This window comes from Coloeus monedula, assembly GCF_965178545.1.
Source record: "Coloeus monedula genome assembly, chromosome: 10".
NCBI classification, from domain to species: domain Eukaryota; kingdom Metazoa; phylum Chordata; class Aves; order Passeriformes; family Corvidae; genus Coloeus; species Coloeus monedula.
In genome coordinates, this window is record NC_138790.1 from 25,830,386 (window position 1) to 25,857,690 (window position 27,305).

At 47.4% G+C, this 27,305-nt stretch overlaps 1 protein-coding gene across 1 annotated transcript; it reads right to left on the bottom strand.

The window, feature by feature from the left end:
* Positions 1–27,305, bottom strand: ARHGEF26 (Rho guanine nucleotide exchange factor 26; the record flags this gene model as incomplete). Its single annotated transcript, XM_082288274.1, has 14 exons — positions 1–1,565; positions 2,368–2,472; positions 2,675–2,742; positions 4,039–4,248; positions 6,134–6,288; positions 8,929–9,018; positions 9,583–9,657; positions 10,769–10,898; positions 11,313–11,465; positions 17,386–17,546; positions 19,514–19,570; positions 22,867–23,012; positions 24,922–24,958; positions 26,364–27,305. The coding sequence occupies 14 exons, from the start codon at positions 27,303–27,305 to the stop codon at positions 1,423–1,425; spliced, it is 2,472 nt and encodes an 823-aa protein (XP_082144400.1). The 3' UTR covers positions 1–1,422.

Below are 27,305 nucleotides of genomic sequence, written 5' to 3' on the forward strand. Positions count from 1 at the left end.
TTTAATTCCTGGAGAACTGTGTCCAACAGTAGGAAAAATGTCTTTACAAAACATTACAGCATTTTTTGGAAAAAGTAGGTATGAAAAATATATACAGTATATTAAAAATCTGAATAAAATTAATGCTTGGATTTATACATTCAGTTGTGTTAAACATCTGCATGTATACAATAAAATTTGTTAAAACAGTAGCAGTATTTTTACTATGTTAAATAAGTCTTTGTTCAATTTACAGTTTCTCTCATTATGTTATCAGTCCGCTTATAAATTAATTTGCAAGGCTGTATAACCACTGTCCAGGTAAGTATTTCTGTACAAAATTATTGCCTTCCTAATGTAGTGTAAATTGTTAGAGATACACATCTTTACACCCAATTCACTCACCACTCAAACCAGCATCTTGCAGGATAAAAACCAGCATCCATCCCCTTCACAGAGGATGGGAAAAGAAGAAAGCCTTGGTACTACAAGTTGTCTCCTCATTTCTAGTGAGCAATTTCCACACTGCTGCGCCAGCAGCTGGTCCTTTAAAGGGAGGGTTTGTATCGTACAAACTCTCACACCTCTCTCCAGACACCTGCTCTGAACTCTGTTCACACTTGAGTACATTTGTTCCCAGAGCAGTGAGTGCATTTCATGTTTTCCTCATCACACTCCTGCTGTGAAACACTAAGTGAAGTGCAAGACCTCCTTAGACTCCTGAGGAAACCAGAAGCAACTGCCCCCACTTGCAGCAGCTATTCTGCAGTAAAACACCTGTGCTAGGATGGATCAGCAGCCCCTACTCTGCACAGTGTGGTACCTTGTTCTTGCTTTCAGAAATCCTTTGCCCACAGAACCTGGAGCCAGGCTGAGCAGCTTCATGCTATCAGAGACCACCCCCACTGGAGGCATAGCTCTGGATTCCTCGTTGAGGTTGTGCCAGCTCTGCCTGTGACAGGCAGGACATCCCTGGATTTACACTGGAGAGGTAGGTCAGCCTTTACAAAGTACAGAGCTGGTCAGTCGAGTTCAGGTGCTGACACAAGGGGAAGTGTCCTGCAACACAGTGGCTGGGGCTGTAGCACTGCAGCTCCTTAGGAGCAGGACACCCAGCACTGCTGTTTACCACCAGCTCTGGGTGTGTGGGCAGGGGACCCAGTCCCCTACAGAGTTCTGCTGAAAACAAGTTCAGATGCTCAAAACCAGATGGAGCAAGAGTGTAAGGAGGCAGTGATGGAGGAGCTGCAAAGAGTGCCCAAGACACTGCTGTAGTGTGCTCCTGGTGGAAGCAGGGTTCAGTCTGGAGCTCTCAGAATGCCAGCAGAGAAGGGATCGTGAGTCTCCAGCGTGCTGCTGCTGGATTGTGGCTCTGGTGTCCCTTGTTCCAGCCGGAGCCCACGGCAGCTGGTGCAGCCTCCAGGGTGCGGGGCGAGGATAAGGCTACACGTTGGTTTCCAGCCCCAGCAGGCGCCCCATGCGCTCCATGTTCTTGTCCAGGGTGGCCCTGCAGGTGATCTCCTTGGCACACTCTGAGGGGAACCAGCCCCTCTGGCCGTCCCGCAGCCGCTCCCCCTCGTACCAGCCTGTGGGGAAGGGACAACAGTGACACCTCTGCAGCTGACCCCACACACCTGGCTGGTGGCACTAAGGTGACCCAGCTGATGCTCATCACATACATTCTTGCCTGGCTGGGAATCAAGTACCAGTTTAGGATAGCTTTGGCAGATTTTTTTAATAGAGCCAGACCAGGAACGAAATAGTATGTGCACAGTATTGCATAATTTCCTGTTTTTTAAAATACTGTCATTCAACTATAGTTCGAAATAATGCTATAGCGCTGTAATCTGAAGAGAGCAATGCAGTACAAGTGACAGGATCTCTGATTTCACAGGTAATTGAGCAACAGAAAGATAGAATTTAGCTCCTCAGGTGCTGACAGTGTCCTGCATCCCTGAGCCAGCCCTTGGTGCTATCAGTGGGCAGGTCCAGGCAAGAATCACTTTGATCTTGGGCAATACTTGATCCTGTGGAAAACCTCAGCAACCACTCTGTGCCAGAGCTGTAGCGGCAGGAAAGCCCAGGCCATGGCATGACAGACTGGGGATGATTTTCTTGGACAACACTGGCACTCACTAAAATGTTTTTAGACAAATTCAATTTCCTATTTGTGGGCACCTCCCATGCCAAAACTGGCCAGCAGCCACGTTCTGCAGCTGGTTGTATCTGCTGCTTCCTTTAGAAACCTGAACCCAAATGCCCACATTTTCCTTGGAAGCTGAACCTCTACTCACTGCAAGCCCTATGATATTAGGAATAAAGTTTTTGTAGCTGGATCCCCCCCTGCAGAGGTGACAAATGGTTACTGACAGCAAAATCCTCACTCACCATCATTCACTTTTTGATAAACCAAAACAACATCAGCGACTTGGAGAGAGAGTTCGTCAGCCTGCTTGGCTGTGTACGTTCTGATGATCTCCACCTGAGCCAGTGCTGGGGAAGGAGCAAGCCAGGCTTAGTTAAACCAGTTACAGGGCAGGAGCTTTTATTACAACACATCACCATTTATTAAAAAGTTTTCCACTTTACACTTCCCCCCCCATCCCTAAGGGTAGTCCCAGCCCACCCCAGCCCCCACTGAGGGTGGTGCTGTTCCCCTGCAGAGCACGCACAGGTCCCAGCAGCTGTAACTTACTGGTCCTGTCCGTGTGGTGCCCGTCGCTGTCCTGGCCCAGTGCCGTGATCCAGCGGGCTCTGTCACTCCTGCAAAGCAGAACCCAGTGTCCCGACTCAGGCCCTGGATAATGGTCAGCACTGAGACTGCCCTTATTTCTTCCAGTGCCAGCATCTCTGTCTTCAGCACCTGTGAGTAACCCCTGTGTATCATCACCTCTGTGTATTCTGTGCCTTCTTCACAGGGCAATAGAAAGTTCTCACCTAACACTGGTACTTTTGTCCTTGGGACCCACATGCCACAGAAATAAAGCAGGACCAAACTGTGCTAAAAATCTTTGTGTCAGAGAAAACATTCCAGTTTTACCTGCACAAAACTGGCACACAACTCTCTGAACGTTTGGCCTTAAAGATTCCCTTCCCATCCTTCTCAAAGCACAGGATAAGAGTATAAAAATAGGTAACTTAAGATACAGGAATTCTTTTCAGACTCTTGCTCTGAGTGATGATCAGCTGGACTGCCATTTATACTGCAAACAGCATAGAACAAATCAATAATAAGTCTGCAGAACAAAATGTCTTTTCATACAAAGCCCAGACAACTAAAAATGTCCTGCATTTTTTCCCCAATAAAATTGCATTTCCAAACAAGTCTGAATCATCTGCTGCCTTCATAATGAGATATTTAATAGAAAGCACTGATGATCTTTTTAGTTCCTTTCACGGTTATTCTAAACTTTGAAAGCCAACCTAAAACTATCAAATTTTCCAGGCAGGGACATGTCTGGAGCACTCCCTTTCATGTCTCTGTCCCACCTCCAGCCTCCCCCAGAACAAATGAACTCTTTCAGTGCTGGGAGGTCGTGTGGAAGTTGATGGCACGTGTGCGCCTCAGAGCAGGCACTGGCTGTTGCTGGTTTCTAAGGCCGGAGACTCCTCAGTGCCCAAGAGAGCACGGAGCAGGGCTCCTCCTGCATGAACCCTGCTCTGTTCCCACTGCTGCACCATCCAGCCATCACCACCAATACCCACAGCACTCTGCTTGAGGCCCCGAGCACTCTGGGTGTGCCTGGGGACACTCCTGTGCCCCATCCTGGTGCTGTGCCCGCACAGCCCCACGGTGACACCCACCCGGCAGTGCTGACCCTCGGGGTGAGGGCCACGAGCACAGCGCTGGCCCTGCACAGGAACCTGCCTGAGGCACGGCAGGCTACACTGATCTCTGCAGGCAGGGTAATCGAGGCCTTACCCAGTAGTTTAAAGTAATAAACTAGAACAAGTAATAAGAATAAATAAATAAATAAATATTTACTACTTCAGCCAGGGCAAGAGGGGCAGCCTGTGGAGACAATCAGGTGAAGAAATCCCTGAAGTAACTGTACTCACTGAGTCTCTGCTCCCAGGAGCATCTCCACCCTGTCCCCGGCGTGGTTGCTGAGGAGCACGAGCCTGAAGAGGTGGGACGCAGAATTCCGTGCAGAGTGGAGCATCCCTGCCGCGCTCTTCCCGGGAGAGGAGCCGGGTTCCTCCCCGTCACACGGCACCACCAGCAGCTGCTCCCGCAGGGAGTACTCAGTGACGTTGTAACTCTCCTCACTGCAGGGCACAGCCGGGAGGAAAACACCAGGAAAAGTTTAGTTCCCATTCACTTTGTCTGGAAGCAACCGCAGTCACAGACACTGCATCTAATGCCATGTAGGGACAGTTCTTCCAGCACCTCACAGCTCCACACGGGGGGCACCAGCTTCTGCCAGCGGGTTTGGTGTAACACAGAGCCCCTGCTTCAGCTGGGGGGGGGGTACATGTTCACTGGTGTTCTGTCAACTGAACACTGAGATGGCTTTGGGGTCTTTCTCCAGAACAGCTTTGGGCACCCCCAAACAATGGACAGAGAACATGCTTCTAATGGAACCAATCCTGCTCAGATGCTCTGAACCAGGGAAAGGGTCGGTTAGGTTTTTTGGTTTGAGACAGGTGGGTTTGGTTTTGTTTGAGTGTTCGGGTTTTTTTGGGGGTGTGGGTTTTTTTTAAAGAAGTTAGTTCAGTATTTTAGTCTGAATAACTCCTTAGCCAAGGGAAAAACTGGCAATCCCAGCTGGGATTGCTGCCATCCCTACCTGGGAATCTTGCATCTGGAAACGTGTCTATGCATTTGTGCAATGAATAACAAATGCATTTTTTATGAATTAATCAACTAGTCTGTACATGTGCACAGCTAATCATAACAGCATTTCTTACTAATTAATCAACAGATAAACTTCTACAAATCCTTCCTACTCCTCACCTCCATCCCACAAACCAGTTGGATTAGACTCCTGCTAAAGGGACTCTAAACAGATATAAAAGCAGACAGTGCATTTCAAGCGAGCCCTCTGGAATCAATACTGCACTGATTGCCCCCACCCTTCAGCTCATGCCCTAATCCAACCCACAGCCAGGTCTGTGAGCAGGACTGGGCTGACCCTTCCTGAGCACCAGCCACACCTCGGCCGGCCTTTCCCCTTGGATCCAGCATCCCAGCACCTGCTGGCACTGACTGCTCCTCTCAAGACACTGCAGTAGTGCTTGGCAAGTATTATGTCTTTTTGTCATGATTTTTTTTAAATCAGATTGTGCCTACACACAGGAGGGGCTACAAGGACAACTGGCAGAAGAAACATTCCCCACAAACTAAAAGCTGGGCAGTGGGGAGAAGCAGATTTTTATCCCTCTTCAAAGCCTTGTGCACCGTGACACATCCCAAGTCCCCATGTCCCCTCCTGCCCAATCCCAGGGAGCAGCCCTGTGACTGCAGAGCCCTTTGGCTCCCTCCTCTGCAGGGTCTCCAGCAGGCCAGAGCAACAGTTCCTGAGCAGTTCCAGCACACAAGAGCCGGGACAGAGGTGGGACAGAGCCAGGCAAAGGCTGCTGAGCAGGGGCTGGAGAGGAACTCTGGGTAAAGCCCGAAGTGCAGCCTCAGAAATGGCCATTTTTAGCACATAGTGAGGAGAGATGTCTTAGTGCAATGTTAAGAATCTTCTGAGATTCAACTGCTCAAGGAAAACCACAAACATGCAACCTCAACTAGCAACAAACATTTCTGTCCACTGCTGTGGTGCCATGGCAACACTGTGGGTGGGAACACAGCTCACCCAGAGCTCCAGCACTGTAAACGAGCTTTGGCACTTGGCAGGGGGAGCTTCACGCTCTGGGAATCGTGGGAAGTGTGGAAGGGAAAGGACATTCCCAATACTTTACCCTTCCCAAACTTCTGCCTTTGCTAGGGCATCAAGAATGAACTTTTTAATTCGTCTGACAATTTGGAATCTTAATTGTGTTTGCTAAAAGTAAATCCTGTTTAACAAGCAGTTACTTGTTATTTGTAACCCACGATAGAGACTCAAATAACTCCTGAACTCATTCCACAGCCAGGATCATGTTAAAAGTCACGGTGATTCAAGGACTGAACACAAAAGCAGCCTTATACTGGTGAAGCTCTTACCTCTTCTTCTTAGTGATGATGAGGACGTCGTTGAAGAGGAAGAAGTACACCTGCTGCTTAGAGGTTCTTTTGGAAAAAAGTCCAGTGTCTTCTACATATGCTGTTAATTCGCCCCTTTTCACCAACCACCGTGAAGAGGAAACCAATGGAAATGGCTGCAAGGCAAGAAAATCACATTGTAATCCTTCAAATTAGAGAATTTTTTAAAAATAGAGAACAGCGTATAATCTATTTGGGAAAAATGCCTGAATAAACTCAAAGGTCAGAGATTACAAACATGAAGAGGTTACCAAAGTTTAAGGGACTCCATCATTGCTACAACACACAGGTAACAGCTGCAAATACCTGGGAATCACTCGGGCACCTGTCATCACCGCTCACTGAAAATAGAAGTGAACAGACTTGACTGGTCACACTGGGGATGGAACAGACTGTGAGACCTCCTGAGGGCACAGAGCAAAGCCTGACTTCAGGAATGCTCTGCAGGGTGAGACAGGCTCCTGAAGCGCTTGGGGACACAGGAGCGTCCTTGGTAGCTCACAGCTCGTCTTGGAGCAGAGGTGACATTCCCTGTGCCGGTGGCACCCGGGAAAGGCGGGCAGGGTTGCACAAACCTTCCTCCCCCGGGAGGTGCCGGTACAACCTCCTTCCTCCCCACACCTCTGACATGCCCTTCCTCGGCAGTGGGAGGGGAAGGTTTCCATGGCCTTGCTGTTCTCATTAGGGGCTCCTGAAGTGCCTCAGTTACCTGCCAGGTTTTGGTTCAGATGGATAATTAGGGATCCTACAGCTCCTCTCTTTATCCAGCTCACGTGGAGCAGGAGCTTCGTTTTTCTCTAGGTGAGGACCAACACCTACAGCAGCTGCAGCAAGACACCAGAGGATCTGAGCTGCCTGAAGATGTGCCTTTATTAATCCAAATTATTCCCAGCTGCAGGAGACACAGAGAGCACAGGAGGACTTTTTGTTTCTCTGGGCTGGGAAGGTGGAGGGAGATGTGGGACTGTCCTGGTCACACAGATCCCTTTGAGGCTGCGCCGAGACAGACGCTCCAGGCAGACCAAGGTCCACACTAATGAACACAACTGCCTGTTTTCCCCTCATTTAAGCACCTTTCACATGCTTTTAATAAACATCCCTTCACACAGCTTGTCAGCTGCCTTCCCTATTCTGCATGAGCTGGCGTTTTGTATCTGTTAATCCCTTGGCTGAGCCAACTGCAGCCTGCCTGTACCTGCTGAGCCAAACCCCAACCCAGCGCTGGGACTGAGACCTCGCTGCTGGAGAACAAATATGGACTCCCTAAAACAAACCCCCACAACTTCTCTGGTGCAAAAGATGCAAAATTTAAAACAGAAACTGCTGAAACTTAATTAAAAATTTAGTTCTACAGTTGAGCCATGTACAAAAGCAATACAAGATTTGAGTCACTTCCCTTGTGCTCCCATGAAATTCTCCACAGTTACATCTAACAAAATAATAAACAAATCCCCAAAACTCTGTGAGGCTGGGCAAGAACAGAAATACTTTAACTAATTTATAATGGCTATAAAACAGAATTACAGTCCCACGATGATTGGTTTACAAGCAAAAAATACTTTAAAAAGTTCTATTTGAGGATGAACAAAAAATTCCTCTAATCTGTACTCCAAATGAGTTCATCCCGTTTTCCTAATTGACTCTCTTCCAGAGGCAGCTTGGTTTTACTTTAATTTTTCCTTAATTGCCAAAGGAGCACATCACATGCACCATGTCCCTGCTGCAGAAAACAGGCTCTCAGAAGTGAAAAATGCATTTAACCAGAGCAGGGCTTCCCCGCCCCACCCGGGCCTGACCCACTGCAGGGCTGGGGTTTGGATGCACAGAGGGAAATCTCACACAAAAGCACAGAAAGACAAAGCCCCCAAAGCTGCTGCTGCTGCCATGGCACCAGCACGAGCTGCTCATCACGGGGTGGGGTGGGTCACCCAGGAGCCACAGAGCTGGGAGGGACAACCAGCACGTCCCCTCCTGGGGGAAGGTGAGGGACTCCAGACCCTGCAGGCCCAGATCCCAAAAGGCTCCTGGGATCTGAGTGGAACCACAGAGCAGCTCAGCCCTGACACTGGCCTGGACTCACTGAAGACTTGAGTCTGTTACCACCCATCAGAAAATGCTCTGATGTCACCTGCCCTGAAGTGTTTTATTTGTTGTTGCTGTTGCTATAAGCAAATATTATTACTGTCAATTTTTAATCAAAGTTTGAGAATAAAAATACTTTAGGCAACTTGAGCATGTCTTTTTGGAGGCAACATTTGCCTCCAGAGCCTTTCAAGAGCTGTGCTTTGAAAACCATGAACCTCCACTCACTGCATTCCTGACAATGAAACAATCTTCTCCCAAAAGAATCCTCATTATGTAACGATGTCAGACATCAATTACAGAAATGGGATTGTAGCAAACATTGAATAGAAACAATAACTGTACTTGAAGAAGCTCCAATAAACCTCCCCTACCTATGACTGGGTCTGTTGTTATTTCCAACAAAAGACTGATTGTACAGGCTGTTTTTAATAGAAACCCGTGATATCCCACCCTTAAGGGGAAGGACAAACGCTCCCAGGATCCTTCCCCGGCCTGGAAGTGCTTTCCCAGGCACACCTTTCCCACCAGGTACATAAGCAAGTCTCAGCACTGAGCAGCAGCCTTTGGCCTCTCTCCTAATGCCAAAATCTTCACAGCAGCTTTATCTTTACAGCAAGGAGTACCCTTCATTCAGTATTTATTCAAAATCCCTTGTGCGATCCTCAGCCTACCTTGATTTTGAATTCCAGCTGGGAGTTAATCGTGTACATCATCTCCGTCCTCTCCATCTTGCGGGCGCCCTCGTTGCACAGGCGCACGAGCTGCAAAGGAGACAGGGGCTGAGCAGGGCCTGGGGCCTTGAGCCTCCAGCACAAACTGCTGCTGCCTTGGAAAAGGCACTTCTGGGGGCACAAACCCCAGCAGGGGCACGTCCACCACGACAAGGGGTTTGCAGGGCCCCACTGACCAGGGCTGGCCCCACAGCTGCACCGCCCCGAGATTCCCCTCACCCCAACGATCCCACAGGGCCCTGAGAATTTGTGATTCTCCAGGGGGAACAAAGGTTCAGCCCAAGTTCTGGCTGAGCAGGGCCGCTGCTCTGATCCAGGCTGACAATCGGCTCCAAACACACACCCTCCTCCCAGCTGGATTAACTTCCCACACTGCTCCCACACACAAACCACCACGGTATCATCCAGTTTGGGATCTTTTCCCAAGTAAGAACCAGTAATTCTGCACAAACCAAATCCCCAAGGCCTTTCCTGAATAAAGCAATGTAGAGCTTTTATGCTTCAGTGCTCTTCCCACCTGCATTATTTATGCAGGGAAAACATCCATTTTTCCCTGCAAGTACACAGGAATAACTTAATAACTTGAGAACATACCTTGCTGACTTCTTTCAGAGCCTGCTTGCAGTTCTCGTATTTTGTTGAATCCTTGGGGGTTTTCTGGCAAATAGTCTGAAATAAAACATCAGTTACTTCAGAGGACCAAGCAGCACAGATTGCAACCCACAGACATTTCACATCTTAACTGAAATCCAGGAGCTGAATCACAGCCGTGGACTGGGATAAAGAGGGAACACTGGCCACTTGGTCACACTGAGGAATGCCTCTCTGGAAAGCTTCTGGGAGCAAAGTGATGCTTTGCACCTCTCAACATAAGGTTTACAGAACCATCTCTAAACAAAAATCAAAACTGAAAGAGTGGGAAATAAAATGCTTGATTTGCTTGTTTAGATTTCAGTCAAAGAGGGGAAGGAGGTACAGGAAAGAAAAACCCAAAAGGGTAAGGCACCCCCAGTTACACACTGCAGGAATACTGGATTATTACATTTACCTGGAAATGTACTGCGAAGAAGAGAGAATTCAATGTCCGTGAATGAACTAACTGTCCAGGTGATCAAATTAATGAGTGCTCAATTAAAAAATATACAGAACAAAATGATCAGTTCTGTTTCTGCTCCTACCAGTGCTGGAACCAGAGCCTGATCACAATCTGCACTCCTGCTGGCTCCTCATTTAGTTCTGGCACCTTAACTGAAATACCACAACTCCTGGTGTGAGCTCTGCCTGACAAACACTCCCTCTGGCACTTCCATTGCTCTCTCCAAGCCCCGGGTCACTGCACAGGGAGGGACAGCTCAGTGCCACTCACACACAGCTCCCTTGGGAATGGAGTCCATCCTTCAGGTTCCCAAGGGTATTCCCTGCCAAAGCGCCCTCACCCCACCCACAGGACAGCAGGTCTTGTTTTTCAGCTGCAGGGTTCATTTCAATTCTAGCACTACATACAATTTCTGTGCTGGCTCCTCCTGAGTTTCAGAACCATTTTGACCTTTTACTGTACAATTTTCCTATTAGAATATCCAAATATTTAACTTGTGAATGGGGGAGCAAGAGGATCCAGTCCCAGTCAGCAAACAAATGCAGCAGGACTTCATAATGCACAGCCCAGGACTGGTGTGAGGGAGAAGACGTGAAGAGACTGGAGTGAACCAGAACTGAGTATGAGAGAATGTTACCACTGCAAGAACATGCAGCAAGGAAAGAGGGGAAAAGGTGTTCTCACATCCATCAGTAAGGGGAGACGAGTGACTCTCTGCATGGGGAGGATGAGGAAGGAGATCATGGGCAAATTCCGGCAATCCTCGTGGGACTCGATCCGGGACAACACCTCCTTAAACGCTGGATTTGTGGCTCTGGGGAGAAAGAGGATGAAAGAATTAGATGGTGTATTTTACCAAACAACTGTGCAGTTTTACTAAATTTTAAATAAACCATTATTTTATTAAAAAGGCAGCATGATTTGCAAGAGTCAGACCACCCCAGCCTTCAGCTTTATTCCCTCAGATCCACCAGCCCAGCACTGATATCAAACCTCAGGCACTGCCACCCCTGACCGTGAGGGCAGACCCAGGTGTGCCACACAGGGCCACTGTCACACTGTGTGACTCTGAACCGATGGAGGAAGGGGGATGTGAGCCATGACCTCTGGCAGGATGGGGCTGTGCAGCCAGGAGAGCTCCCAGAAGGTGCCCCTCAGGGACAGCCCAGCCTGTCAGCAGCACACGCCCACTCGTGCCTGCCCTGCAGGGAGGCTCTGCAATGCTCACAGCAGCCTCTGCAGGGTTCTCTGCTGGTACACCTCGTTGGTGCAGTACTTCACATAGGGGTCGAAGGTGGAGCCTGCGTGTCTCGCCACGATGTCGCTGATGTCATCAATGAAAATGTTGTTCTGGTGCCTTGCCTCAAGTTCTTCAAAGAACCTGTGGGGTTAAAAATCAATTGCTCACTTGTACACACATACAGCATCTTTCTCTCACAACATTCACATGACACAACCCACGGTGTTATCAACTAATGACAGCTGGACTGGTCTGTGACAGGGTGAGATCATCCCTCCTTTGGCCTGGCAGTGAGGGCAATCCTGGCAGGACACAGGCCCGAGGGTGCTGCTGGCCCCTGGCAGCTCAGCAGCAGCGCTGGCAGAGGCACTTCCCACTCTCCCACTGCCAGAACCAAACAGCATCACTGAGCTGGTCAGACCAGAATTTCCAGAAATGAGGTTGGAAAAGAAATGAAACTACTTCAAACACACATTAACACATTTCCTCTTGCAATTAAAGGCAGCACAACACCAGAAGTGCTCAGTGAAATACAGGTATGTGTGGCTGCTGAGCCAAGGACAAAAGCCAGGTGGTGGTGGAGCAGGACACGGTGCTCCACATCCTCCAATCTTCCACTGGAACCAAACACAGATTGGAAACACCAAAAATGGGCACAGAACCCAAAATCCTGAGCTGGCTCTTCCCCTAACCATGCTTGTTCTGACAACTTCCCTATTGTCTGTGCTCTGTTCCACATGTGAGTCTCTGGCCACTGGAAGTCTCCCACTGCTTTTTGAACTCCCAACGTTCCCAAAGCACAAGCCCTGATTTCCACGATGCCCACTGGAAATCCCCCACTGTCTGGGTGGAACAGCTCACAGATCAGCTCTGCAGGTCACTCCTCACACATGAAAAGCTGTCCTAGCTGCAGCCTTTGTACATCAGCATTCACTGCAAGAATCCTCAACTCCCTGAAGTCAACAAGCTCATAAAAAAATTCTCATATAGCACAGAAAATATTAAGGAAATACTTAGAACACATGAGCTCACATTAAGCTCCAATATTTTGAAATCTGCTTTATTTAATTTCAGTATATTTATTTAATATATATTTATTTAATTTCAGTAATTTTCATCACTAATAGTGGCTCTTCAAATCTACCACCTTTTTTCAAGTGATGTTCTCCATAGTTTGCTTTACAAACACACCTCAAACGTGAGAGGAGCAGACAGGACAAACAGCAGCTGATCATCCACACGTGCAGCATCAGGGCTTGGCTAAATTAAGGCGCTCTCCAGGTGTGCTCAGAGCAGCTGCTGCACGGAGTGGCTGCCAGGCACTCACTGGGTCAGTCGGAGCCACGACAATCCAGGGGATTTCCCTGTCCCTGCTGAAGGCAGAGTCCTCCAGCACCCTTCTGTCCCTCACGCAGCCTCTTCCAAGGCACAACATGTTCTGAGTTGTCACTCAGACGTGTCCTGTGCTGTGGATTTTGGGCACATCCCACCCACTGCTCCGAGAGCTCCAGCACACAGGGACAAACCCTGGAGGGAAGAGTTCCCTGAAGTGTCACTGGGGTCCAGGAAAGAAAAAAAAAAAAACAAAACAAAAAACTAAAAAAAGCCTGTAAATGTGGAGTCTGCAGTGTCTCAGGAGCCACAGCAGAGCCCCACCACTGACCAGGAACTGCCACACTGGATTTGTTACTCTCTGCTCAGACATGTTTATGGCTGGGAGAACTTCCCACTGCTGCCAATTCATTTTGCTCAGGAAATGAGGAAATCCAACATTTCCTGCTGTGTTATGGCACACTGACAAGGTGTTGGACCCTGCTGGGCCACAACTTCCACCTTTAGAATTTATCTGGTGCTTCATCAGTGATATCATCAGAGACAGTCACTGTAAGAGCAGTAAAGATCTGGGAGAGCAAAAGACTTAAGAAAGGAAAAAAGGGAAAAGAGGGACAAAGAGGAGCAGCAAATCCAAGTCCCATCTCCGAATATGTCCTATAAGGAAATCCTGCATCAATGTTTGAATCAAAAATTGTGGTTTTCCACATCTAATCTGTTAATTATTAGATACAATCAGTGAACCAGACACATCATAAACCCTTTCACTTACAATTTTAGGACAGATTGTGTCATAAAGCTCAGGACTGAGGGATGAAATGATTCCATTCAATTTAACCAATGAGGAATTTGCTGTGATGTGTGCAGCTTTTTCTGCTGAATGCCAGCAGGATTTATTTCAAACATCTCTTTCTGTTAAATTCAGAACTTTTCTGGTTAAAGTTAGATCCAATTAAGTGAAAGTCAAACAGCATCATAGGACAGAATTTGATTTCCCTCATCTTGCCCTTATGTTGTTTAAAAGAACCATGCACTCTGCAACACTCCTGAAGTCCAAGGAGTAAATTCAGAAATGCAGGTTTAGCTCCAGGGTGCTGCTGACACCATCCAGGGACAGAAACCACTGGAGTGGCAGCCAGCAGAATTCAGCTGCTTCTCCCTGGAGACAGGGGCACTGAAGTAACAACTGCCACCTGGAGATAACTAGAAGTAATAAAGATTTCTGATTAGCCTCTCCAAATCTGAATCCTCTCATCAGGAACAGAATCTGAACATCTGCAACACTATTGTTATTTAGGGAAGGGGAGTGGGATTTAAAATAGTGAAAATGGGAAAAATAAACTTATTTCCATAGAATTTTTATGCTGAATCAAAATCAGTTTTTACCAAAAAAACAAAAAAGGCTGAAGAGAGGGTGATTGAAGTGCTGAACTGAAATCAGTTTATCTGGTGAGTTTCCACAGTCTCAATAATGGAAACCAACGTGTACCTGCACACACAAAAATAGCACCAAACCCTGCAAACTCACAGCCCATAAAACACCTTTTACTGGGCAATATCCACGGAGCAGCTACAGAGTCAAACAAGGAAAAGCCGACCCTGCAGCCTGTTTGTTCCCTCTGTAACCCAACCAACTCTGGGCCAGCCCATGCCCCAGGGCCTGTCCCACTGGGGAGCCACTTGCCTTTCCAGCTATTTATAGTGCCCTGGCAGAAATCCAGAGCCATGGAAAGGCCACAGCAGCCCTGCCAAGATATCCTGTTCCAGAGATTCGAGACAGCAGAAGGTGCCCACAGCACCTGGTCAGAGGTGGGACCTGCAGGACAACAAATGTCCATTCAGCCAATAAATGCACCCCCAGACGCTGGGACAATGAAATGGGAACATCTTTGGTAAGTCATGAACCCATCACAGCCAGGGTGTTCATGTTCTGTGATCCTAGCATTAGGACACAGCATTTAAAAACAGTCAGAACCTGTTAAAATGTTTTTGTTAGTATCTTTTTCTGCTAATGCTGATCTGGTATCCCAAAAGCATTTGCCTTTTGCTGGCCTAATGGCAGAGAAGGCACAAATGCTACAGCTTTCCTTTCTCCTACAAACTTGGAGATTTGACCCTGCAGACCAACTGCTCCTCAATTTCCCTGTAACTCCTCTTTCCCCAGAGGCTCCTGGGGAGCTGTGCCCTCTCTTGCCCCACATCCAGACCCTGACACGGATTTCTCAGACTGCATTCCTGACTCATTCCTGGCTGAGCTGTTCCCTGGCATCCCCAGCAGCCCAGCCCAACAGCTCCTGACCAGGGCTGGACCTGTGTGAGTCTGGGTTCCAGCACTTCTGAGCTGCACATCACACAAGGGCCAATGGAACTCCAGCTGTCTGAAGCCACCTTCCGAGAGGTTTCCATAAACACCCACAGCCTGTGCTGCACAGATTAGTCCTCTCCAGTCCCCTTTGTCAGAGACATTCCAGGGAGCTCCCAAAAGCAGAGACCTCTCTGCATTTTGCTTCCAACAAAGGCAGCTTTGTTCCCCAGGAATGGCCCTGTCAGGCACTACAGGCCTGTCCTGGTGTTGCTGGAGAGTTTCCATTAAACACGATCCAAGTCAAAGTTCCTAGACAGAAGCTTTAAGCAGTTTTGACTGAAGGTTTTTATAAAGTATTTTTATCAGCTCAAGTTCTCCAGCTCACCAAACTTTTGTCCAAGCAACCAAAACCACTGGTAACTACACTCATACCCAGGTCTTGGACTTTCAAGCAACATCGGCTTAAAATATGGACAAATGGGAGAGATGCTCCATTTTCTAACAAAAGGGTGGATTCTGCTACTTTGAAACACCTTGAAAATGGAAAGCAACGATTTGGAGATAGCAAGAAAGAGGTTTCTGGTTTAAAATCACTTCCATTATTTACACAAATGACGTTGCTCAAAGCCAGCACGAAGTTTTGTTTTAGTTTAACAGTATTGCACAACTTGGGAAAGAAATTTAAAAAGGAGTTACGACTTCTGATTGTACCCCAAGTCATAAAAAACCAAGTTCTTAAACCATTAGACTTCACAGACAAGAAAGAATAAGATTATAATTCTAGGCTAGTGTGGTATTTTTCCACTCTTTTTTTTCCCTCCCCCTCCCACTTCCTTTGAAGACTATTAATCAAAAGGGATGTAAGAGTTCCCCTACGAGTGCTGCTCTCCCCACCCCCATTGTCCTTTACTTTTACACCTCACACTTCATGCAAGGAGTACCTTTAAAAGGAACTTTTCCTTGAAAATAAAGACTTTGATAAGCTGCAGTCCCCTGACTGGGGTGGCTCTGGGGCCACACAACCCCCAACCTCTGGCAGAAGACCTCAACTGCAAGAGACAAACAAAGGGGAACGGGGAGGAGAAAGCAAGGTTCCCCAACCCAACCCAAACATACTCCTGCTCTGTAGCTCCTGAACTGGGTTTGCACTTGATGCAACACATCAGCTTCCATGAAATGAGATCTTGTTACTGCATGAATTTCAGAAGACAAAAGTCAAACTGCTGCCCAACAATGTCAAGTTCCAGAGACTTTGTGGTGTCTCAGAGAAAAAAGTCAGGAAATTATTTTATCATGACTGGGAACATGGAACTTCTCAAGTTCCACCAAGGTAAATGAGGGTTAAATGCTAAAGAATTCAGAATTTTGCAATTGCTACAAAGGGGACAAAAGCAGGGGGAACAAAATGAAAAAACATTCAGAATCCTTATTCAACCTTCGGCCCCCCTTCTGAAAGGAGGCCAGTGTTTCTCTGTTCCACAGGTAAAGAGATCTGTGTAAAGCTGTACAGAGTTACAGCTGGGACCACTCCATACCTTCACTAGGCCACGTGAAACCTTCAGCCACTATGCTCACTTCAGACTGGAAATCAGGGATAAGAAAAGCAAACCAGACATTTTGATGTTTTAGTTATGTAGAACACAGTAATCCACTTGCTGCTGGGAATGCAGAACAAATTGCAAGGAAGCAAAGCAGCACTAAGCAACTTTTTTTGAAAGAGAGTGTGAAGTACTCAGAGTACATACATATGCATGTCTGGATTAAATAACATTGGCAGTAATTACCAGCCACAAACAAGACTTTTCTGCATTTGTATCATGTAAGATCTGCCATTTCCTCCTCTTTAGGCACTATCTGTAGTGTGTCTGTTTCCCTTGCTGGCTTCAGGCTGAAGGAATGTGCCCAAAAGCAGCAGCAGCAGCAGAGCAGCTCATCCCCCTGGCAGCAGAGCCAGGCCCTGGTGCTCACACAGGGATGGCAGTCCCAGAGCACAGCGTGGCCTCAGGACAGCACCCTCTGCACCACCTGGCAAGAGCCAGATCCTCAGGGCAAGTATGAAACTCCAGCTCAACTTTTAACAGGCAGACTAAGCTTTATTTGATGCACTGGAAGGACTAGGTTGGAATGCCTGATGTTTCAGCATTTAGCTCAGAAATGTTTAGATTTGAAGGATGCTGATTTCCACTACAATTCACTCTGTGCTTTCCTTCCCTCCCCATTTTCAGAGACAAATCCCAGGCCAGCCCCATTAAAGGTGAGGCTCTAACACTCCAGTCTCTGCCACTTGTACTTTCCCTCTTCAAACCAGCAGGAGTTTTGGAAGAAATGGTCACCACTAAAATGATTACCTCAGCTTCCAAAATGAAACCTGCTGCTATGTTTAAGGATGTACAGTTCTGTTAAATACAGAAATGCCACGCTTACTTTTTGCTTGCTTCATAAACATCCGTGATGTTGGAGAAGAGGTGGTGGCTCTCTGTTTTGGTCATTGTGAGGCTCAGTTCCCTGGAATTTTTAAACATCCGGATCAGAATCTCCAGGCTCAGCAAATATGAGTGCTCAGAAGATATCACCTCAAATATTGCCTGCAAAGTGGAGGGAGAAAAGAAGAGATTTACTAGTGACTGGGCTTTTTTCCTTAAAAACAAAAGAAAATGTTGAGCAGGGGTGCAAAGCAAAATTTTGGATGTAAGCTAGAGTTTATGACATAAATATTCATCTCTGTAATAGCTGCATCATTAATTAGAATTAAATTATTTAATACTAGAAAAAAGAGTCTTTTTAAAGAAGTCTATATTCAGAGTTTTCAATGCAACTGCAAACCAGGAGTTTGAAGACAACAAGAAGTGTGAGCCCAACAGCACAGGAGTGAGGCTGCAGGCACGAGGCTGAGGTCCCTCAAGCTCTTCCCACACTGGTAATGAAATCATCAGCATAGGCAGGAATGGGGCAAAGACACTTTGCTTCTGATGTGCAAGGGAGGGAGAGAGAATCATCTCACCATGATCCAAACACATTCTGGAGAATAAAAACCAGAGAAGGGTGCCTGACACACACCCAGGGACTGGGGGCAGCTCCCTGGTGCTTGCTGGGCATCCCTGGGTGGCACCTGAAGCCACACTGGGGTTCATCTGCACGAGATCAGGGTCAGCAGATGTGTGAACCCCTAAGCACAGTAACACTCTCAGGGGGCCAGGGTGCACCCTGCAGTTGGTACACACATACACAAGTACTTTCAGCTTGCAAGAAAAGATCTACTGAAAATCATTTTAGTTCAAATCAATCTGTGACACATTTTCTTTAGCCAAAATATGCAGAGAGATCCATCTCACTAACAGATTCTGAAAGATGGGATGTGTATGAAGACAGGACATGGACATTAATCAAGGCAGAAAACCAATAAATATATTTTTCTGCAGTGACAATGTATATAATACAATTACAAAATCATCTAATAGGCTCTAAAAAGCAATTTAAAGAACAGATAAAGAATAAATGATAGAAGGCAGTTTAAAAGAAATACAGCAAAAGCATGACTTGGTAATGTAACTACAGCTTAAGAAGATTTATTCAGGCTCCCTCTGAAAGAACTGACCTCTAAAATTCAAATAAAATCCCCTCAGGCCTGAAAACATTTAGGTAACATTAAAGACTTTACATTTAAAAGGCATCCAAAGAACCTGTTCTTTTTGAAAGGATGCAAGTATGGCTCCAGGAAACACAGACTAAAGGCTCCTAAAGGATATTACTGAAATATATGCCTTGTCTCAGAAGCTTCCCAGCAGGAGGAGGCTGAGGTATGTCCTGAAGAGGAATAAAGATACTGGGGCAAATTCCCATGGCAGGTAATGCTACAGTGTTCCTACCAAAGCCCTGTGTTTCCTGTGGAAGGACATACCTCAGCAAGGAGCTGCAGGGACACAGCTGCCTAGGCCAGGCTACGCTTTTCAACACCTCTCATTCACTTTGACATAGCCCCTGTAGTGAGGAAGGAGGGTACAGCAGATGAAGGGGACACAAGGAGCAAGGGGGGAGAGGAAAGTGGACGAAGAGGACAAAATGAGCGAAGGGGAAAGAGAGAGAGAACAGACAAACACCCCAGTGCTGCTGCTGCCAGCACAGAGGCCCCTGCCCCATTCCAGGGCACAGGAACCAGCTGGGTCCCAGCAGGTACACGGCGCTCACGTGCCCAGCACTGCTCACAGGGACTCTGTAAAAGCTGCTCTTTGCTCCTCACTGCTATAAAAATTCACGTGCCACCTCCTCCCTCTGTGAGCTAAAGGTTAATGTCACCCCTTCCCTGGCACAGCAGCGACCCCGGTGCTGCTGGGCTGGAGCTGGTGCAGGGAGCACCCCAGGAGCCCCTGGCAGGGACACAGGCACCTCAGCACAGATTGGGTTTATTTTTATTCCCTGAGGAGAGAGGACACTTCACTGGAGGGCAGGAAGCCAAGCAATGGGCTCTTATCAATGTCTCCTTATCAACAAACAGAGCACTGACCCAGGCGAGCAGTGCAGCCCTGAGCAATCAGCCCCAAAGCACAGAGAGTACCTCCTGTCTTTTCCTTTCCTCCTGGCTGATCGCTTCTGACAATCCATTCTTCTTCACCTAAAAAAACAAATCAGTCAATATCTTTAACACCTTTTGTGGGAAAATGGGATTAAAAAGAGATACTGGACTATCAAAACCCACAAAGCGAAGCACCAAGGAGGGCCTGGCTCTACAGGAGTGCCAAACACAGGAGCCCAGATCAGGAGGGACACCACGGGAAGGGAAGGGAAGGGAAAGAGCCACAGCAGCACACAGGTGGAAGGCCCTGTTCTCTTCATGGAGCAGAGACACATCACAGACACAAGACCTCACATGCACTTCCCTCCTACCATTTCTGTCAGTCTTCCCCAAAAGCTCCTAACATAATCTCACCAACAGCTTTCTCTTCTTGCTCCACCTGTTCCCTGGAATTTTAAAGGACATACTATTCCTCATTTTATTCCTGCACACCAAGCCCCACAATGCTGGACAGCAGGAATAAAGAGGTGGCACGCTTTGGTCTGCACACCGAAGTACAGACTCACAGGTAAATGCCTGTGAAAGGAACATCAACGCTCCAGCGTGGGAGCCACTGTCCTGTGGAACACAGGTCACAGATTCCCGTGGCACCACAAGGAGATGCTTCTGGATGCTGAGCAAGAATTAGATGCCTTTCATTTAAACAATTAAAGTACATTTCAATCAGCAGCCCGAATGCTTCAGAGCATTCCCGAGGAAGTGCAGTGGCACTGAAAGGTGCAATGTTACTTTTTTCTGGATGCAGTGCAAGATTTTTCAAAAAAATACACCAACACAGGAAATACCTACGAATACAACCCCCAGATTTCAGTGCTCCCTGTCAACATAGACACTGCCAGTGTCCAGGGAGGTCCATGTGGCACCTGCTGAATTCATGCTCCAAACCGCAGCTGTGCTGTGTGGTCACTGCTGTCACACGTGGGTGTGTCTCACCAAGTACACATGAATTCATGGTACAGCAACTCACAGGCCAAGGGCCCAGCCTTACACTCCCAATCAACAGCAACACTCCCAAAGAGACAGAGGCCTAGATATGGAGACTAGTGTGGGCATTTTTGTGAAAGAAAATTCAATACCTAATTTTGACATCTCCAAAACGTTTAAGCTGAAATAACCTTAAAAATGTCACGTGTGATACTAAGCAAACAAAAACTTCATTTAAGCTAAGAATATGACCAGAAGGAATGGAAGAGGCCCAACAACACAGCTACCAAAGCTGTCTGTCATCACACTGGACTGGCTTTTCCCCAGCAATGACTGATTCAACCATGGAGATGACGAGCAAAGGATCAAAGGAGGACAGGTGAACTCTAGTTAGGGACAAAAAGTTCCTTCAAAACAAGGAGGTGCTGAAGGGGGGGAACTCACCAGAAATCTACTGCGTGGCTGCACATACCCAAAGCGAACATAAGCCCTTTGATACAGGGAGAGAAAGGGGAGCCAATGCAGAGATCAGCCCTGAAGGCCCCCCCAGTCACACCAGGGGTCTGGGCTGGTGCCACGGAGAGGAGGCAGCCCTGGACAGTGACCCCGTCTGTGGCTCCATAAAGCCACTCACAGCAGCTGATTTTTACATGAAAGAGAAACCAGTCACAACCAGGATCAATCTCTGTTTCACATGTGTGAATACACTTCAGCAAGACAGAAACACTCTTTTTTATTACTGTTATCATAAAGAATTTGACAATTCCATACCTGAAGGGCACTACCCCTCAAACACAGCGTGGTCAGAGCTGCACCAGCTGGCAGGGAAACCCCCTACAGAGAGAGGGGATCCCTCTGCATCTGTCCTCGCTTTCCCAGCACAGGCACTGCTAACAAACACCAGAAACATTATCCTCCTCCTCTCCTAACATATGCTGAACCCAGGACTGACATTTTCCAGCTGACTTCCTGCGACAACTCCAGACTCACTTTTTAACTTTTTAATACACATTGACAGCATGTAATTTTTCCAGAGTTATAAACACAGTCACTATAAGTCTCAGATTCCCAGATTTTGTTTTCTCCATGCACCACCTTTTCCCACATACTCCCCACTTCCAATCCTGCAAATCAAATACAGACAGTGCACAAGTTTCTGTGCAAGGAGCAGTAAAGAACAAGTCAGTTTCTCTAAGAGAAGCACAGCACAGAACAGTTCTCCTTCTGAGATGGTCTTCATGCTATTTTTGTCTCACAGCAAATTTGTGTTTTGAAATTATCATTATTATTACTAAATAGCATTCCTTCCAAAATACCGCAGCTGTTGAACATTTAACTGCTAGTTTGCCCAGAAGGCAGAAAAAACAATTTGACTCCATTACAAACACTTTTTTTGCAACATGAAGCAAATGAACTATATTTAAAGTATTTGATTGTTGAAAAAAAGAAAATTAAAGCACTTCTTTTCAAAACCGCATTGTCTTGTCTTCTTTGTAATTACTAAATCAGAGAGATTCATCTTTCAATACTTTAAAGTGCAAAAGGTCATCAGCATCTCTAAGACAGCTCTGCTATTCAGACCATCTAACCAGCCTTAGGGGATCTCCCTGAGGCTTAATCCCTCATTTATTGGCATATACAGAGCTGATGGTCAAATACTCCAGGTGATCTTGTCATAGCATCATCTCTCTAATGCCAGAGATGAGGATCTACAACATTACAAGTTACGTAAACAAAAAACAACCCCAAACCCTTCATTTCAGGGATATCCCTCCAGAAGCCACAGAAATTATCAAAGAATAACCACATAAACACAGAATTTTTAAGGTTCCTTCAGTCCCAAAATTATGCGTACAAGAAAGAGCTGTGGCAGTACCACCTGTTATCAGTAATTTGTCAGGTTATTAGCAGGGAAGGCAGCAGGACTGCAGCACTGAGGGAACAGCTGAATTTACTTTGTTTAACGATGCTTCCCAGCCTGTGCAAGGGACAGCACAGCACCACCAGCTCCCCTCTCCACTTCTCAAAATGCTTTCCATTAAACATCTGCACTTGAGTCAGCTTAAGAGCTGGAGTGGAATGATTTAGAACAATTCAGCAGCAACTTGTTTGTAACTAACTGAAGCCTTTCTTTAGTACAAATCACCCTTTTAGTGAACTCACACAACCCTTTTTTTAATGGATCAGTAAAACTGTGTCTTTGCCAAATACAGGACTCTAAAATTACCTCGGTTTCATTGGTTTTTATGTGATACAAAGGCCAGTAACTGATTGGGACTTCCATGTTGTTCTTATGAGATGAAAAAGATGATGACAAATTTCAGCCAAAAACTCCAGCAGTGAGTAAGAGAAGACTTTGCTTCAACCCACCCTGAGATCCTCTCTCATGCCAGACAAGGATCACAACTCACCACAGAGAGCTGGCTCCACGTTGACCTCAGGGGCTTATAGTGAAAAACAACCTTGTCATCCAACTTCTGCTCTTGGGGCTCAGACTCTTCATCAGAATCTATGTCCAGAGCTTTTTCCTTATAGTTCTGATATAATACAGCATTTTCTGTCAAATAATAACAGTATGTCAGTCATTGCTGGAAAGTTAGTTTAGTTGCTCTCATAAAAATTTAAAGTAACATTTAAACAATGAAAGAAACCAAAGTGTCACTGTGCTGCTCACACTCCACGAGACAAAGATAGCATCTGATTTGGGCTGGACAATGGTGCAGTACAGTGACAATGGATCACTGTACCCAAAGATCCTCCCAGACCGAATTAAAGAACAGATGTGGCCTTTGTCAAGAAAAAAAATAGCAAACAATTTTTTCTTCCTTGGTTTGCTGTACCCAGTTCTGTAATTAACCAGCAAATAAAAAATGGGATTGTGTGTCAGTGGAGCAGTCACTGATCTGCAGCTCTCACTGTTGTCATGTCCATGAAAAGCACATTGCCCACGCCAACCTTTCTTCTGTCAACTTTAAATGCTGTCTTCACATTCCACTGTTTCCCAATTTCAGAGATCTGAGCTTAGAACTATTCCAAATAGGAAGTTAAAAGCTTGCCTGAGTAAGCATGAGACCTATGAACCTTAAGACCAAATACACTCATCATGTACTTGAGTTCTGCCATCATTAATTCAGTACTATCAGTGGCAAAGGAACACAGGCGTGGAGCACTCCTGCTGTTGCCCAACTTCCCTGGCCACACACCCTTCGCAACAGCAGTGAGGAAGGGCAGAAATTCAACACCACAAAAACCCACAGATGCATGAAGCCATTAAGCAGGCAGGCTCTGAAAGGTACTTTCAGATGGGCCAGGCTTTGGATGACATCCAATCTTCCCCTACAAGAGAAAGGGCAACTGAAGTTGAAGTTTGGCTGCTCCAGGCATGGCCCCAACTCCTGCAGTCCCACACCTGGCTGGGTGGGTCTGTCCCACCTGCTCAGACCTACAGCCCTGCCCCAGTGCCAGACAGGTGTGGCCTTTGGAGCAGTTCTTTGGGAAGGGTCTACAGAGTTTATACACTTTTAACAGAGGAAACTGTTACAGCAACTGAGTTCTGGGAGGCATTACAGAAAAAGTTATTAGCTGGGATCATCCAAGACAGAAAGGAGCCATTGGAAGAGAATCTAAAAACCATCACCAGGAGATAGTGTGAGAAGAGATGAAGAGTAGGAAAGGGGATGATGCAAAGAGAACACAGTGGGAAGCTTTGAAAACAGAAACAAGAGGAAGGTAACACAGCAGCTGAGATAACCTCAAAGACGCATTAAGCAGAGAAAAGCCAAGAGAGTAGCAGTTATTATAACAGAACTTCTCTGGACTCATCACAGATGTTTTTCTTTTTGAAATATTGGGAAAAGCAGCAAACTTGGCAAAGCCCAGAATTAATGAGTAACACAAAAATACAGATCCACAGTGTTTTTCTGGCACTTAAACTTGAAGCCTAGGTAGCAAGAAAAGGAAATGCTTACATTTACAGAGTCCAAAGATTCACCCCAGCACCCTCAGCTGATGAGAAGGCAGAAACAGCTGTGTGAACCACCAGCCCAGAGTAACGATTCAGGTGTGCACTGCAGGGATGGCCCCAAACCCATAAGGGATCCACAATGTCCTGCACCTGGGCAGAGTCCCAGGGAACAGGCAGGAAGGCAGTCCCACATGGAGGAACCCACTATGGAACTGCACAGAACTGTCAGGGCTGAGGCAAACACCCAACAGATTGCTTTTTGGGAGGGACAGGAGCTTAAGTGGAAAAGAAGCCCTTGACACACCCTTTTAGCCTGTCATTTTATAGTCTTTAAAATATCCCTAAGGTATGTCTAGTGCCAAAACTACGGTCCCATACTGCAATCAGTTTACTGAAAAACAAGGTACTGAGTCTTTGACTCTATACAAAGAAGCGTGTGAAACAATCCTGAACTTCATTTCCCTTGGAAGTTATTAGCAAGTCTGGACAGAACAGGGCTCACCTTCCCCATCGAATGTCCCTTGTCCTTTCAGCATCTTCTTCAGATAGTTTTAACAGAAAAGAGAAACACGTTAGAAGGAGGAGAATGCCAAATAATCACAGTAACAAGAACTTCTGTTTTATTCAAGACTTGGGCTCCAAATCAACAGGCCCTAATCTGTGAACTTCAGATGTTGGACAGGAGTTCAGTGAACACAACTGTGCCACCACAGAAAGTGAAAAGCTGCTCTAGTTTCATTTCTCTCATGCCTTGGTTATATGTGTTTTCCCTGTGTTTCAAAAGCACACTATACTGGCTTGAGAAGGGTTCAGTGAACTTGCAACTCATCCCACTGTCTCGGGGCTTTCCGCGAAGGCGCAGCACTGAGGCTGCCCTTCCACACTCTGCAAACAACAACCACTCTGAGTTCTTTGTAAAGGAGCCTTCTGAGAGCACAACAAATCTCTGAAATAGAACAGCTGTTCTGGTGCAACAAGCACTAGGGCCCGAGAGTCTATTTAATAAAACGCTACTTGCAGAGAGCTCTGTAAGGACAGGACAGCATCGTGTCCTCCTATCTTAAACATAAGTCACTGTTCTAAGTCTACTACCAAGCGAAACCACCCCACACTCTGCAGCTGTTCATAATTTCATCGATTTCTATTTCACTGCTTGCAGTATTTTCACAGGAGCATCCACTACCACGATTTCAAATTGGCTGAAAACTGCCATAAAGCTAATAATTATTTTAAAAGTTACAGCATCAGCTCTTGGCCTGAACTACACAATTCCAAGCACTCCACAGAAATCTACAAAGATATGTCATACAGTAACAAATTATATTTAAAGTAAGGAAATACAATATTACAATATGATAAGTAAAAGAATACTATCACTATGTCTTTATAATTTAATACACTAGCATTCAATATAAGTCTACTACGGGTTTGTAAGGGATTTACAACCAAGATTTAAAAACAGGCATGCTGCTTTTACTTCCAGGCATTAAAATTAAGATACCCAAAGTGATTTCTATCAATTTAAAAATTACTCGGTGATTTTTAAAAATACTTTAAAAGTAATGTCTCAGATAGAGGAGTGAGGGAGAAAGTTGATTTTTCTGTTTCTATTCTAGCACGAAGACTTCATTAAGACAATGTCCCTTTTTTTTTTTTTTCCTGTTTATTCCTTTCTGGGACACAGGTTTTAAGCCAGTGATTCGGTTGTGAAAACTGGAGAATCTGTCAGGAAAGACTCTGAACCTCCTGAATTTCAACAGAGCCGCATCCCTGCTGTCTCCGACACTTCGCTTGGAAAACAGCACTTGTAAGGCTCACAGTAACTACGAAAAGTTTTGTGATAGCAAAAAACCAAACTGAAAACCCCCAGCATTTATGGAAAATGCAGAATCAGCAGGCCACGCTCCCGCGGAGACCACACCTTCAGCCACCAGCGCACCTTACCTTTATCCTCCCCAGGCTCGAGAACTTCTCTTTATCTTCAACCACCGCTTTCAGGATGGGCTGGGACATTCTGTTTTTCTTCTTGCAGTTGGCGGAGCCGTCCAGGTCCACGCCGCTCACCACGGCCCGGCGGTAGGACGTGGAGCGCAGTCCGCGCCGCAGCGCGCCCGGGCTGCCCGGGCCGCCCTCGGGCTCGTCCTCGGGGTCGCTGCCCAGGGGCAGCCGGGGGGCCTCCACCAGGCTGCGCACCTTGAGCCCCCGCTCGTGGCCCTGGGCCCGGCCCGCGGGCCGGCTCTCGGCCAGGCTGCGCGGGATGAGCTGCTGCGAGCCCACCCTGCGCGCCGCGGGGCTGTGCGTGCTCAGCAGCGCGGGGGGCTCCGCGCACGGCACCGCCGGCGGCCCGGCGGCCCGGCCGCTCGCGGGGGGCTCCGGGCACGGCGCGGGGGATCCCCCCGGCACCTCCGGGGGCTCGGCAGCCCGGGGGCACGGCGCGGGCTGAGCGCTGGCTCCGAACACGATCCGCTCCTGCTGCGGGGCCAGCGCGGGCAGCCCCGCGGTCCTGGGCGGCCGCGGCCGGCGGCCCTGCCCGCTGCCCGGCGGGGAGATGGTGCCGTTGGCGGTCGAACCGACGGGGCTGTCCGGAGCCAGCGGGAGCACCCGGGAGCGCCCCTCCGGGGACAGCGCGGGGGAGCCCGGCGGCCGCACAGTCCCGTTGGACACCGATCCCATGGCGGGGCTGCCGGGCGAGGGGCTGCCGGTGCCGGCGGGCTGAGTCACGGAGAAGGCGCACCTGTCCTCCACGGGGAAGTCGGTGACGAGCACTCCGCTGGGGCTCTGGTACGACTGCGGCCGCGGCTTGCTCCAGGCGAGGGGCTGCGGGCGAGGGGTCGCTCGCCGCCTCCAGTGCGGCGCGGCGGGGCCCGCCGGGGGCTGCCCGTCCAT